The sequence below is a fragment of the Rhincodon typus genome, chromosome 9 (assembly GCF_021869965.1).
Source record: "Rhincodon typus isolate 14 chromosome 9, sRhiTyp1.1, whole genome shotgun sequence".
Lineage (NCBI taxonomy): Eukaryota > Metazoa > Chordata > Chondrichthyes > Orectolobiformes > Rhincodontidae > Rhincodon > Rhincodon typus.
This window is the reverse complement of record NC_063340.1, coordinates 78,660,969-78,673,993: the sequence shown is the minus strand read 5'-3', so window position 1 is coordinate 78,673,993 and position 13,025 is coordinate 78,660,969. Positions and strand designations below refer to the sequence as shown.

At 41.0% G+C, this 13,025-nt stretch overlaps 1 protein-coding gene across 1 annotated transcript in view; it reads left to right on the top strand.

Annotated features, from left to right (window-relative positions):
* The window catches only part of LOC109915009 (inactive phospholipase D5-like), a 75,661-nt gene that overhangs the window by 45,480 nt on the left and 17,156 nt on the right, over positions 1–13,025 (top strand). The window contains exons 7-9 of the mRNA XM_048601366.1: positions 2,686–2,743; positions 5,328–5,493; positions 9,517–9,616. Of these exons, the coding sequence (XP_048457323.1) occupies positions 2,686–2,743; positions 5,328–5,493; positions 9,517–9,616 (324 nt within the window). The remainder of the gene's footprint in view (positions 1–2,685; positions 2,744–5,327; positions 5,494–9,516; positions 9,617–13,025) is intronic.

Below are 13,025 nucleotides of genomic sequence, written 5' to 3'. Positions count from 1 at the left end.
GTTTTGTAGCAAAGGGTTCAACAAATTAATGCTATTTACTGTTCATTGCCAGCCTGAAATTATTTAGTGAGTTATGAGTGTTGCAGGAAAATGGAAACCAATGAATTCTCATTACAATGGCAGTATACAGAAAGTCAAGGTACTCAAAAAGTCAAATTGCTTTCTGATAAAAGAACTACATTAGTTAGAAAGCAACTTGCAGAGATTATATCAGATCTTGGAGGCATAATGGTTGGATTCTTTTGGCCTGCCCACATCCTTGATGTATCATTTTGAAAGTCAGTTTTTATCTTTCTTACTGTGTGAATGCTGAGACCCAGCGACAGCTTGACTATGCCAATGATGATGTAGTATTTGCTGCAGGGACTGTAATCAGTTAGTGGTCATAACATAGGAACTAATGCCAGACAGTCTTCTTGCATACTGGGAAGGACAGATTGAATCTCCACTTGGAGAGATAAGGTTTGATCAGGGATAGTCAGCAAGGCTTTGTCAGAGGGAGGTCATGACCAACAAATTCGACTGAATTTTTCAAGAAATTGACCAGGAGTGTAGAGGAAGGTACTGCAGTTAATGTGGTTTATATGGATTTTAACAAAGCCTTTGACAAGGTCCCAAGTGGGATGCTGGCGAAGAAGATAAAAGCTCATGGGATCCAGGGTAACCTGGCAGGGTGGATCCAAAATTAAGCTTAGTGAGAGGAGATAGAGCATAGTGGGAGAAGGCTATTTGTATGACTGGAGGCCAGTGTCTAGTGGCCTACCACAGAGGTCAGTTCTGGGTCCCTTACTGTTCATGATATATATAAACAATATGGATGAGGATGTGGGAAAATGATAAGTAAATTTGCAGATGGCATAAAGACTGGCCAGGTGGTTGACAATGAGGAAGAAGGTCTTAAGTTACAGAAGGATACAGACAGATTGGTCAGATGGACAGGCGAGCGGGCAGATGGAATTTAACCCTAAAAGGTGTGAGATAAAGCACTTTTGAAGAAGTAACAAGACAAGGGACTACTCAATAAATGGCAGGACACTGGGAAGCTCAGAGGAGCAGAGGGATCTTGAGGTGCTTGTTAATAGGGTAGCTAAGAAGGCATACAGACCACTTAGCTTTATCAGTCAAAGCATAGATTATAAAGAGGAAGGTTATGTTGGAGCTGTAAAGGACTTTGGTTAGGCCACAGCTGGAGTCCTTTGTGCACAGTGCATAGTTCCGGTTACCGCATTATGAGAAGAAAGTGATTGCACTGGAGGGGTGCAGAGGAGAAGATTCACCAGGATGTTGCCTGGGATGGAGCAGTTTAGCTGTGAAGAGAAGTTGGGCGGGTTGTTTTCTTTAGAGCAGGGAAGGCTGAGGGTGCACCTGATTGAGGTTTATGAGATTATAAGGAGTGTGGACAGGGTGGATGGAAAGCAGCTGTTGAAGAGTCAATAATGGGGGGATACAACTTTAAGACGAAAAGCAGGAGGTTTAAAGGGAATTTGAGGAAAAGGAAATTCTCCCAGAGGGTGGTGGGAATGTGACAGACACTGTCTGGGAGAGTAGTTGAGGTGGGAAATCTCCCAATCTTTAAAAAGTACTTTTATGAGCACTTGAAATGCCATAACATTCAAGGATATGGGCCAAATAGTGGAAAGTGGGTCTAGTGTAGATTACGATAGTTTTTTGTCAGTGCAGACTCAATGGGCCAAGGGACCTCTTCTGTACCGAATGATTCTATAGTATTCCATGAACCATCTTCAGCTTCATTTTTCTGTAAGCTTCGGTTCTCATTCTTAACCGAAATTGATTATCCCTTTTAATTTGCCTGTATATCATCAGAACATACGAGAAGGGGAAATTGATTAACATCGCTATAAATCTTGTTCCATTTTCTTGTATAATCATGGAACGATACTGCATAGCAGTTGGGTTGCTCTGCCCATTGTGACTATGCTATCTGTTTGGTAGCACTATCCAATTAATTCCATTCCTCTACTCTCACCTCTTAGTCCTCTAACTGATTTCCTTTCCATTTCTACCTCCAACACCAGGGGCTGTTAACTTAATAAGTTGCCTACCATGTGGCACCATATCACACACCTTCTGGAAACCTACATATATTACATCCACTGCTTACCCGTTATCTATCTTGCTTATTACTTCTTCAAAGAATTCTAACAAATTTGTCAGATTTGATATCCCTTCTGTTAAGCCTTCCTGGATCTCCTTGTCATAGAATCCCCACAGTGTGGAAACAGGCTATTTGGCCCAACAAGTCCACACAGATGTTCTGAAGAGCATCCCACCCAGACCCATCCCCCTACTCTATCCCTGCATTTCCCACGGCTAATCCACCTAATCTACACATCCATAGACACCATGGACAATTTTAGCCTGGCCAATCCACCTAAATTGCATATCTTTGGACTGAGGGAGGAAATCAGAGCACCTGGTGGAAACCCACACAGACATGGGGGGAATGTGCCAACTCCACACAGACAGTCATCCGAGGATGGAATCGAATCCAGGTCTCCAGTGCTGTGAGGCAGCAGTGCTAACCACTGAGCCACTGTATACAGCTCTACTGTGAGTTTAACCTGAGAGTCACCACACCTCAGGTGAGGGGTAAGGTTGAGAAGTCAGGACCTTCATGGTGACCTAAGCTGGTGTGAGGAAATGCCTTGAGGTGTTGTATCTCAGGCTGTCGAGGAGTTATCCGGGGCCCTGGCAGTAATTTCCAAATCTTCTCTGGCTACAGGTGAGGTGCTAGAGGACTGTTAATATTGTCCCATCATTAAAATCTGGAAAAAGGGATAGACCAGAAATTATGGGCCAGTCAGTATAATGTTGGTAGGGAGAAAGTTATTAGAATTCTGACAGTCAGGATATATCTGCTCTTGGAGAGACACGGACTAGTTGGGTAGTCAGCATAGATTTGTTAAAGGTATATCATGTTTGACAACTTTGAATTTTTTGAGGAGGTAACGAGGGGTGTTAATAAGGGGAATGTATTTGATGTGGTCTCACGAACTTTAGAAGGGCATTAAGAGCCTATAGGATCCAAGGCAAAGTGCTTGCTGCACCTACTCCTAGCTATTAGTGACTCATAAACAAGGGCAGCCAGATCCCCTTAGAAACCTACACTTATTAACATCTCACCACTTAAGAAATATTCTGCGTTTCTGATGCTTTTTTTTCTACCAAATTGAATAACTTCAGACTGAAGGTGTGCCCATCTACCATGTTGTAGCCTGTTCACTTGTCCAGCCCTCTTGAAGCCTCCTAACAGCTTCCTCACAACTTATATTCCTACCCAGGCTGGTGTCATCATAAAATGAGTGAATACCCACATTCAGATTGTTTGTAGAGATTGTAAACAACAGTGGACCTTACACAGATCCTTGCAGTACCTCATCAGTAATAGTCTACCATCCTGGGAATGACTCGTTTATTCTGACTGCCTGCTTTCAGTCTGTTCAATAATTCTTGATCGTGGAGCTGCAACGATGTGAACAACTGCTTCCTGGAATAGTGCCATGGAATCTGCCATGTCAGACCTGAGAGGGCAGACAGGGCTTTGGCTTGACCTTATGTGAAAGATTGAGGGCAATAAGTGGTGGTGCCCGATGACAGGGGACTGCTGTGCGTGACAATGAGATCAAGAAAACTTTACATTAATGGTCAACACAGATGAAAAGTGGGGATTTATTGGAGCTTGAGGATGTTGTCATAAAGAATTACATTGCTGTTTTAACAGAGACGTCAACCCTATAAACGTAAATACATCTCTGTCTGTTCTGAAATGTTGATGATATGATGCTATAAAAACATACTTGATATTTCTACAGGATTAATTGATTGGCCTACAAAGAATTACATAAATATCATAAATAAATTTACTTACGTAAATAACTTACACGGGCACAATGGGACAAATGGCTTCCTACCATCCACTGTTTTTCTGTAATACTATGGTCATCTGCTGCTGATACCCAAGCAATGATTTTTGGACTATTAAACGTATAGCAATGCATTTATGTGGTTGAGTAGAGTCAGGAAGTGAGTTACTCATTGCAGTATTCCTAGCCACTGACCTGCTCTTGTAACCACTGTATTTATGTGGTGAGTCCTATACAATTTCTGGGCCATTGATAACACTTATGGTGTTGACGGAGTGGTTTTTACACCATTGAACATCAAGAGGCAGTGGTTAGATTGTCTCTTATTGGAGATAGTCATTTGCATGGCACAAAAGTTCCTTGCCACATTTCAGCCCAAGCCTGGAATTTGTCCTGATTCCCCAAAGCCTGTCCAACATCTACAAGACACAAGTCAGGAATGTGAAGGAATACTCCACAATTGCTTGAATGAATGCAGCTCCAGCAACACTCAAACAAATTGACATGGTCCAGAACAAAGCAACCTGCTTTTTTGGCATCACATCCAGAAATATCCATTCCCTCCACCACTAATGCTCAGCAGTAGACATATGTACTATCTGCATGATTCACTGCAGAAATTCATCCTGAGTCAGCACCTTCCAAACCCATGACTATTTCCATCTAGAAGGACAATGGCATGCCACATGGTAGGCTACCTATTAAGTTAACAGCCCCTGGTGTTGGAGGTAGAAATGGAAAGGAAATCAGTTAGAGGACTAAGAGGTGAGATACATGGGAACACCACCACCTGTAAGTTCCCCTCCAAGCCATTCACCATCTTGACATGGAAACATATTGCTGTTCTTTCAGTGTCATTGGGTCAAAATCCTAGAACTCCCTCCCTAACAAGGATTACAGCAGTTCAGAAAAATAGCCCACCATTACCTTCTCAAGAACAACTACAGATGAGCAATAAAATGTTGGGTAAACCAGCGATGTCCATGTCCCACAAATTACCAAGCTAGGAAAAGAAAAGAATAGAGCTAAGCCCTGAGGAGCTTAGAATCATTTTAGACTGGTTTCAAGAGGTTAAAGTTTATGCTTAAAGGGCAGTTTTCAATTGTGTTAAATGTAAAAGTGTGAAGTTCTGTTCATTAGTTTTAAGTAGAAGTTGCCTACTAAAATAGTGCTTGGTTAAAATTGCTTATTTGTTACAGTTAAAATATGAAAATTTATTGGGTCAACCTTTCAACTGTTCGCAGGATGTTTAAATTTGTTTTTGAAAGCTATCGATCTTGACAGGGATCAGTCATAACAAGACCTTTATATCTTTCTGTTGCCCTAGATTCCGCAAAATACAGCATCAGCTGAACCTGGAAGCGAAGGCCGGCAGTGTTAATTATCAGAATATCAGTTTTGTTTGTTCCGCTGAAGGCAAGAAATCCTTGTGTTGTGTTTCAGGTACTGGCCTCTGATAGATAATGGCCTGCGGGAAGCTCTCTTTCTGCGGAGAGTGAGGGTGCGAATGTTGGTCAGCTGCTGGAAGGGAACATACTTACCAATGCTCAACTTCCTGTGGTCCCTGAAAATGTTCTGCAGTGAGCCCATCAACTGCAGCTTCGAAGTGGTGAGTGTAGTCTACTTCCATAGATTTTCTCATTACTCCATCTGTGGTCTTACCTCTAGCTGCCTTGGTTTACCATTCTGGTATCACCTTCTTTCTGACTCTCTAGTTCTCTCTCCACCTCTATCACATGTTGTGAAGCATAGGTCTTTGACTAACCTTTTGGTCATCTGTGCTCATGTCTCCTTCTGTGGATGAGTGTCATATTTTGTTTGGGGTTCTTTTCAATGTTAAGTATATGCTGTAGAAATTCAAGTTATTTCTGCACAGGACTCATCATGCACATGGAATCTCCTCCAGTTGGATTTTCCACCTAGGTGAGGTTATCTGGTCAGGGTATATACAGAAGTTTAGCTCAATAGAGGAGTCACTTTAGCACCAAATGGTTGGTGAAAAGCAAGTGATAGTGAATCAGCCACCTGTTTTGCTCTTTTTGCAATTTAAGGTCAAGGGAAAAGGACGTTAGGTGTGGTATAAAGAGGAGAGGAGAAGAATAACTCACTGAGACCTAAAATGGCACATAATCTAGATGGAGGACCAGGTGCCTGTTTGAACTGGATTGGCTGAAATTTAGAAGGCTAACCAGGTTCTGAGTAGGAAGGAGAGAACTGCCCAAAAGAATGACCAGGGGTAGTGGGAGCAGGAGAGGAGGAAGATCCGGAGAGAGACATCAACAACTAAAAATGTGAAAGAGATGAAAAGACTAGTAGTGGCATCTAAAAGACCAGGAGGGAGAAGGAACCCAAGATTGTCAGGCAGCAGTACCTAAAAGAGTTGTCTAGTCCAGTCTATTCTAGTCCATTCCAGACCAGTCCAGTCCAGTCCAGTCTGTAGTTCCAAAGGGAATTATTGCATTCTGAGAAAAGTCAAAGTGCAATATCGCGGGAAAGCAAGTAGCTGTTTGGTTGGTGAGTTTGTTTCAGTTTTAACTTCTAAAAAACTTGAGAATGTCTGCTGACCCCCCCAAAATGCTCTGAGTGCACATGTGCAAAATGTGCATGCGCAGTATGCCATTCTGCTCATATTTATTGTGCTTATTTTGGTGCTGCCATGTTTTTGTACTGGCAGAGTATTTCACAAAGTGTGCATGTGCAGAAATCTCCACAATGTGAACTTTTTGGAGATGTCATGAGACACAACCTGAAAGCTCAGCTAATTCTAGTAACTGAAAAGTTGTATCAGTAGTAGTTAGGTTTACTCATAATGGTAAAGCTTGTTAGATTGGCTGATGACTATTTATTATTTATTTTAACTTGGGAATTTCAGTTGGGGTAAGTAGAACAATTTATTGAAATAACAAGAATATGAACATTGGCAGGACTAGTGATGGAATAAAATGTAATGAGTAGAATAATTATTTAAACAGTATACAAGATGGTAAGGTAAGTGATGTGTGACAGCTGCAGAATGTGGGAATTCATGGACACCTGTGTAATCCATGGCAAACATTTCTTCAGGAAGAATCTATGGCAAGAGGAAATTTGACCCTGAGTCATTGAGCTGGAGGCCAAGCTGCACACATTGTGATACATCAGAGAGGGGGAAGTGTTACCGCAACACTCTCTTCCAGGAAGCAGTGGCACCCCTTATGATCTGATTTGATCCATGGACAGGAATAGATGACTGTGAGTGTAAGTGAGGCAGGCTTAGAGATTGAGAAGGTAGAAGTGCAGCATCAACCCTTGCAATTATCCAACAGGTTTGAGTTCTTGTAGTCTATATGGATAAAGAGGACATGTAGAGTGGATGAGCAAACTGAGCCTGGGTTTGCAATACATGAAACCATTCAAGGTAGAAGAATTACTATGAATGTAGTGGTGGTGGTAGCAAGGTACGATATAGTCTGGCACAGTTCTCTGTAGCCAAGAGCATGAATCCAGAACACTGTTGCCTGCCCAGTGCTGAGTTCAGAATGTTTTCTATGGGCAGGAGAAGAATATGCAAAGTGATTGAGAAGATCCAGTTGTCATGGCCCATGTAGGTATCAATGACATCAGTAAGATGTTAAAGGTGCATGTAACATGTGTAACATAATCATGGGTGACTTGAATTTACTTATAGACTTGGTAAACCTGAAACAATAATGCTGTGCAGGATGAATTCCTAGAATGTATATGAGACGTTTTCTAGAACAGAATGTTGAGAAACCAACTAGAGAATGGACTATTTTAGATCCCATATTAGATAATGAAAGAGGGCTAATTAATAATTTGAATGTAAATGAGCCTCTAGAGAAGAGTGAGCATAATATAAAAGAATTTTAGATAACATTTGAAAGTAATATAGGTTAATCTAAAACTAGGGCCTTAAATATACAAAGAGGAGATCAGGTGTGAGAAAAAAAAGGTTGTTTTAAATTGAGAAGCTACTTTGTTGCTAGAAAAGCAAAGGTAGCATTTAAAGAATTAATACGTAGTACTTTGCCACATTTCAGATACAGACCTTGGATTGCTTGTGAACTGCTCTCCGTAGATCTTGTTGGTAAATTCAAAGGGCTTTAGGTCCCTAATATTTAGGGTAATGCATTGTTATTAAAAAGAATGTCTTTTCATCCAAACCATTATTAATTGGTTACTTTGAGAAGTTTATAAACACAAAGAAGACTGTTTCAGACAGCAATAAATTAAATTGAAGAACGAATACTAAGTCTTTAAAAATGATATTTTGCCTGGACAGTAAATCAGTACACTCTTTGTGGCAGGTTCTGTAAAATTGGCATCCAGAAATTAATGCAAGACACTAATGCACTTGAGGAATTAACTGATTAATATAAACTACTTTTACAACTGATTTCATCAAGTACTCTTTAATAGAATTTTTACAATGTAATTACTTAATTTTTTTTATATGAAGAGAAATGGAAATCAGTGTTGTGACTGCAGAATTCCAATTGAGGGATTTAGCTGATCTCTTAAGACCTACTGCAAAGCCTTAACTCTCAATTTTGGCACATTCTTGACTTTGTGTCAGAGGTTGTAGGTTACAGTCCCAGGCTTCAACATTTAAGCCAGGCTGAAGTTTCAGTGCTGTGCTACGAGAGTGCTACACTGTCTGAGATGCTGTCTTTCATGAGATGTTAAATTGAAGGAGAATGTAAAAGATCCATAGTGTCTTTGGAAAAAGAACAATGAAGTCTGTTTCAGGCACAGTCCTATGATGCCTCTTTTTTTGCCCTAGCCAATATAATGGCAATGCATATCCAGCATGTAGTGAAGTGTAGAGTCCCTGCCTGCATATAGAATATTTATGGAATATTCTGGTGGTTGGTTGGCTCAGTAGGCTGCAGAGCTGGTTGCTATGCAGAATGATGCCGACAATCTGAAGTTACTACGTGTCTTCTCAACCTCACCCCTCACCTGAGGCGCATGGTGACCCTCAGATTAAACTCATCGCCGATTGTCTCTCCGATGAAAGAGCAGCCCTATAGTTACCTGGGACGATGGTGACCTTACCCTAGGTGCCCACTGAAGATTGAAATGCATGAGGTATTCAAAGCAAAGCTATAAGTTTGGCTAAACAGCATTTACACTGTTTCCCCAAGAGCAGTCTCCATTTAAGGTCGTCTTGGATACAGGAATGTCCTTTTGGTCATTTCACCACAAGGAGTGGTCTATCAAGCAGATACTAGAGGGAAAGAAATTGAAGCGTTATAAATAGTAATGAGGAGGTTAGGATGATAAGGCTTCAAATGAATCAAATGGCTTTATCTTGACTTTCCTCCCAAAATGAATTGTTTTTGCGTTTCCTTCAGCATCATTAAAAACTTTTCATTGATCCTAGAGGAATAAACAGTGTAGCTAAGCTATAGTTTAATCAAATGGGTAATGAATATGTTTTGTGTAAATTATTAGTTGTTCTTCAGTATCACTGCTGTAATGTTGTCAGCGATGGTCATTTAATTGTATTCAGACAGACTTAGCATTTTAACTTTCTTTTCTCCTTCAATGGCCACAAGAAACAGTTTCATATTCAAATTTGTGTTGATGGTCCTTTCAAGGTTTCACCCCTGTGCTTATTATCTTACAGAAATATTTTGGAATCCCTGCTTCTGAAGGGAATGAGAAGGTCTCATTTCCAAGCATCAATCGCAACAAATACATGGTGACTGACAAAGCAGCATATATCAGTAAGTAAACAATCAGTATATTCTCACTTGGTCTGGAGAAGGTCAGATTACCAAATGCCGGGCATGCACCTCAACCAAGCACAGCTACTTGGCAATGACCAAGGAGAGCTCATTGAGAGATTGTGCATTGAAAGAAGATCTGCAGACACTCTGCACTGCAGGCATGGAAGTGCCAGTTGACACCCTCTCTTGCCTCCTTCCAGGCAGTATCCTTCCACCTGCAATATCAGTTGCTGCCCACGAATGTATCAAACAGAATCATAGATTCCTTACAGTGCCGAAGCAGGCCATTCGGCCTATTGAGCCCACACAGACCCTCCGAAGAGCATCCCAGCCAGACCCACTCTATCCCTGTAACCCTGCATTTCCCATGGCTAACCCATCTAGCCTGCACATCCCAGGACACTATGGGCAACTTAGCATGGCCAATCCACCTAACCTGCACATCTTTGGACTGTGGGAGGAAACCGGAGCACCCAGAGGAAACCCACACAGGCACAGGGAGAATATGCAGACTCCATACAGACAGTCGCCCGAGGATTGAAAGAATACTGGCTCCTTCTCCTAAATCTCTACCATCTCAATGCTCTTCCAAACAAAACCTCCCGTTTACCCCTCTGTGCTTGCAACCATTACCAACTAAGAAAGAACATTTAAATTGCTCAGCCCTAAATTCCTTTCCTCGTCAACATAGGTAAGCTTATTATTGCCTACCAAATGCATGTTCAACTCACTTATTCAAATTTCTACACTCAAATGTTTCTATGACTAGTAGGCATGCAGCATTTTCCCTCAATGATCTCTCTGCCACCATTGATTCAAACAACCATATCATCCTCCTCTAACCTCGCTTCCTGATTTTAATTAGAAGCTTTAAAATAGCTGCTGAAGGTCTTTCTAGAATAACAGCAACACTGAATAATTCCTGTTCAGTATATCCAATGGCTAACCATTTCATGGCCAAAAATCAGCTGGGAATAGAAAACATATGTAAAGGCCGAATTTGATCATTGTGTTTAAAGTTAGCAGGTTCTCCTGCAGAGCATCATTTGCACATAACTATACAAACCCAGAATAAAGACTTCTTGGAAGAATGGTTTTGTAAGATGAGGACATTAAATTAATCCAAGAGAGCTATATGCTAACTGCCTGGGGGAGGGGTTGATACTGTGGTAATGGCACCAGTACTTGTCTACCAGATAAATCAGTGTAAAGTTCTGAAGGAAGGGTTTCAGATCCTAGCGTGACAGATAGTGAAATCTGATTTTGGGCCTTGTGTGCAGTAGTGATAGTGTCCCTATTTCTGATCTGGAAGCTCCAGGTTCAAGTCCCACTTACCCGGGAGATCTCTCATTATGTGACTGAACAGGTTGATGAAAAATAACGATGCTATACGCCTTAATGAAGGAGCGCAGCCATACCAGGGCGAAATGCTCCTGATCTGATCCGATCCTGTGGGGATCCAGAAAATTGTACTATCTATTATAAGTATACTGTGTGCATTTAAATGTCTGTATATAAGAAATGAAGTTTGACAGAATGGGAGGGAAAACGCACAGAAAGGAGAAACTATGCATGGAAGTCTTTACGTGGCATTCTGAGTTGACTTTCTGGTTTGATGTAGAAGATAGAAACACTGGTCCAACATTTCTTTCGCTTCTGACAAAAGAGAGGTTGTGTTAAGCACTGCAACCATATGTGTGATTTCAGTTATAATCTAGTATTCGCCTCACAGAAAATGCTGGAGAGAATCTTGCAGGAGTCACATTGGACTTGAAACATTAACTCTGCTGCCAGGTCTAATGAGTTTCTCCAGTGCTCTCTTCTTTTTCGGATTTACAGCCCCCACATTTACTAGACTAATAGTCCATCCCACCTTATCTTATCCCTGTCAAATTGCAGAGGGTGGAATCTGTTGCTGGAAGATCATCCTCACTTCATATATTTGGGGTGGGATTGGATTGAATCCAAGAGTAAGAGATGTGCTGCCAAACAGGACAGCACCAGTTAATCTCTCAGTGAATGTAAGAATTGTAAAACAATAATGAAAATGATAAAAGGTGCACCAAATAATTTTTTCAGTTCTCTTTGATGATTTTAGGTCGATGCAGCAAAGTGACTACTAGGCCAAAAACCTGGAGGTTCATTCATAGAAGCATAGAATATTACAGCACAGAGGAGGCCATTCAACCCACCTTAACTGCACCTGCTCTCTAAAAGAGCTGTTTACTTTCAATCCCTTGTTCTTGTACCATTACGTTTTTTAAAATGCTCTTTTGTTGTTTCAAGGATGATGTGCCCTCTTGTTACTGTCTCACTGGTCACAGGATATTTTTCCCAATGTACTTTTTGAACTCCTTCACTATTTTTGATGCCTCCATCTGACCTTCTTGTGACCTTCACTGTACTAAGCATAATTAAGACTTCTCACTGCTGGGATCATCTTTATGAATCTCTTCCGTATGCTCCCAAACTGATGCCAAACTGGGAGATTTTTCTTTGTTTCTTAAGAGTTGAACCTGCAGAATCTTTCAATAATTACAGAATGCGGATAAGATGGGATAGAGTGGACATGGAGAAGATGTTTCCACTAGTAGGAGAGGCTAGACTCGAGGACACAGCCTCTGAGCGAAGGAACAATCCTTTAAAACTGAGATGAGGAAGAATTTCATCAGCCAGAGGGTGGTTAATCTGTGGAATTTATTGCCACAGAAGGCTGTAGAGGCCAAGTCATTGAATGTCTTTAAGATAGAGATAGATAGGTTCTTGCTTGATAATGGGATGAAAGGTGATGGGGAAAAGGAGAATGAGGTTGAGCCTTATATCAGCCATGATCGAATGGCAGAGCAGACTCACTGGACCAAATAGCCTAATTGTGCAATATGTCTTATGGTCTAACTCTGTAGCTGGGACCCACTATGAATGGATTTTATCATTGGAGCCTATTTAATTTTGAAAGATCATCAAACAGCGATCACCACTGTCATTTATCTTGCATCAGTAATCTTTCTTATTTCAATACTTAAACAGTAGACCTATCAAAAACTGCATCTGTAAGCCTGCCAGTAAGAGAAGGTTGCATAGATTTAACAGCATCCTGTTTTACCTGTTAATAATTGTTTGAATCATCCTCCTCTAATGTCCCTCTTCTGGTCATTTTCTAATATAGCTGCTGCAGCTCTTGAAACAGCTACTGCAGGACTTTTAAAGTCCTGCACAGTGTAAGCAAAGCCCGCTTTATGAATCGGAATGATTGGAAATAAAAAGTGCTTTGAAATTCTGCATTTTGACCTTCATTTAGTGGTCATCAGGATTACTGTGTAGTGGGAGGAAGATTTCAGGAAAGAAAGAACAATCCTCATGTTGTGGAAACTAGTTGTTAGTGAATCAACAGCTGCATGTCTTCCTT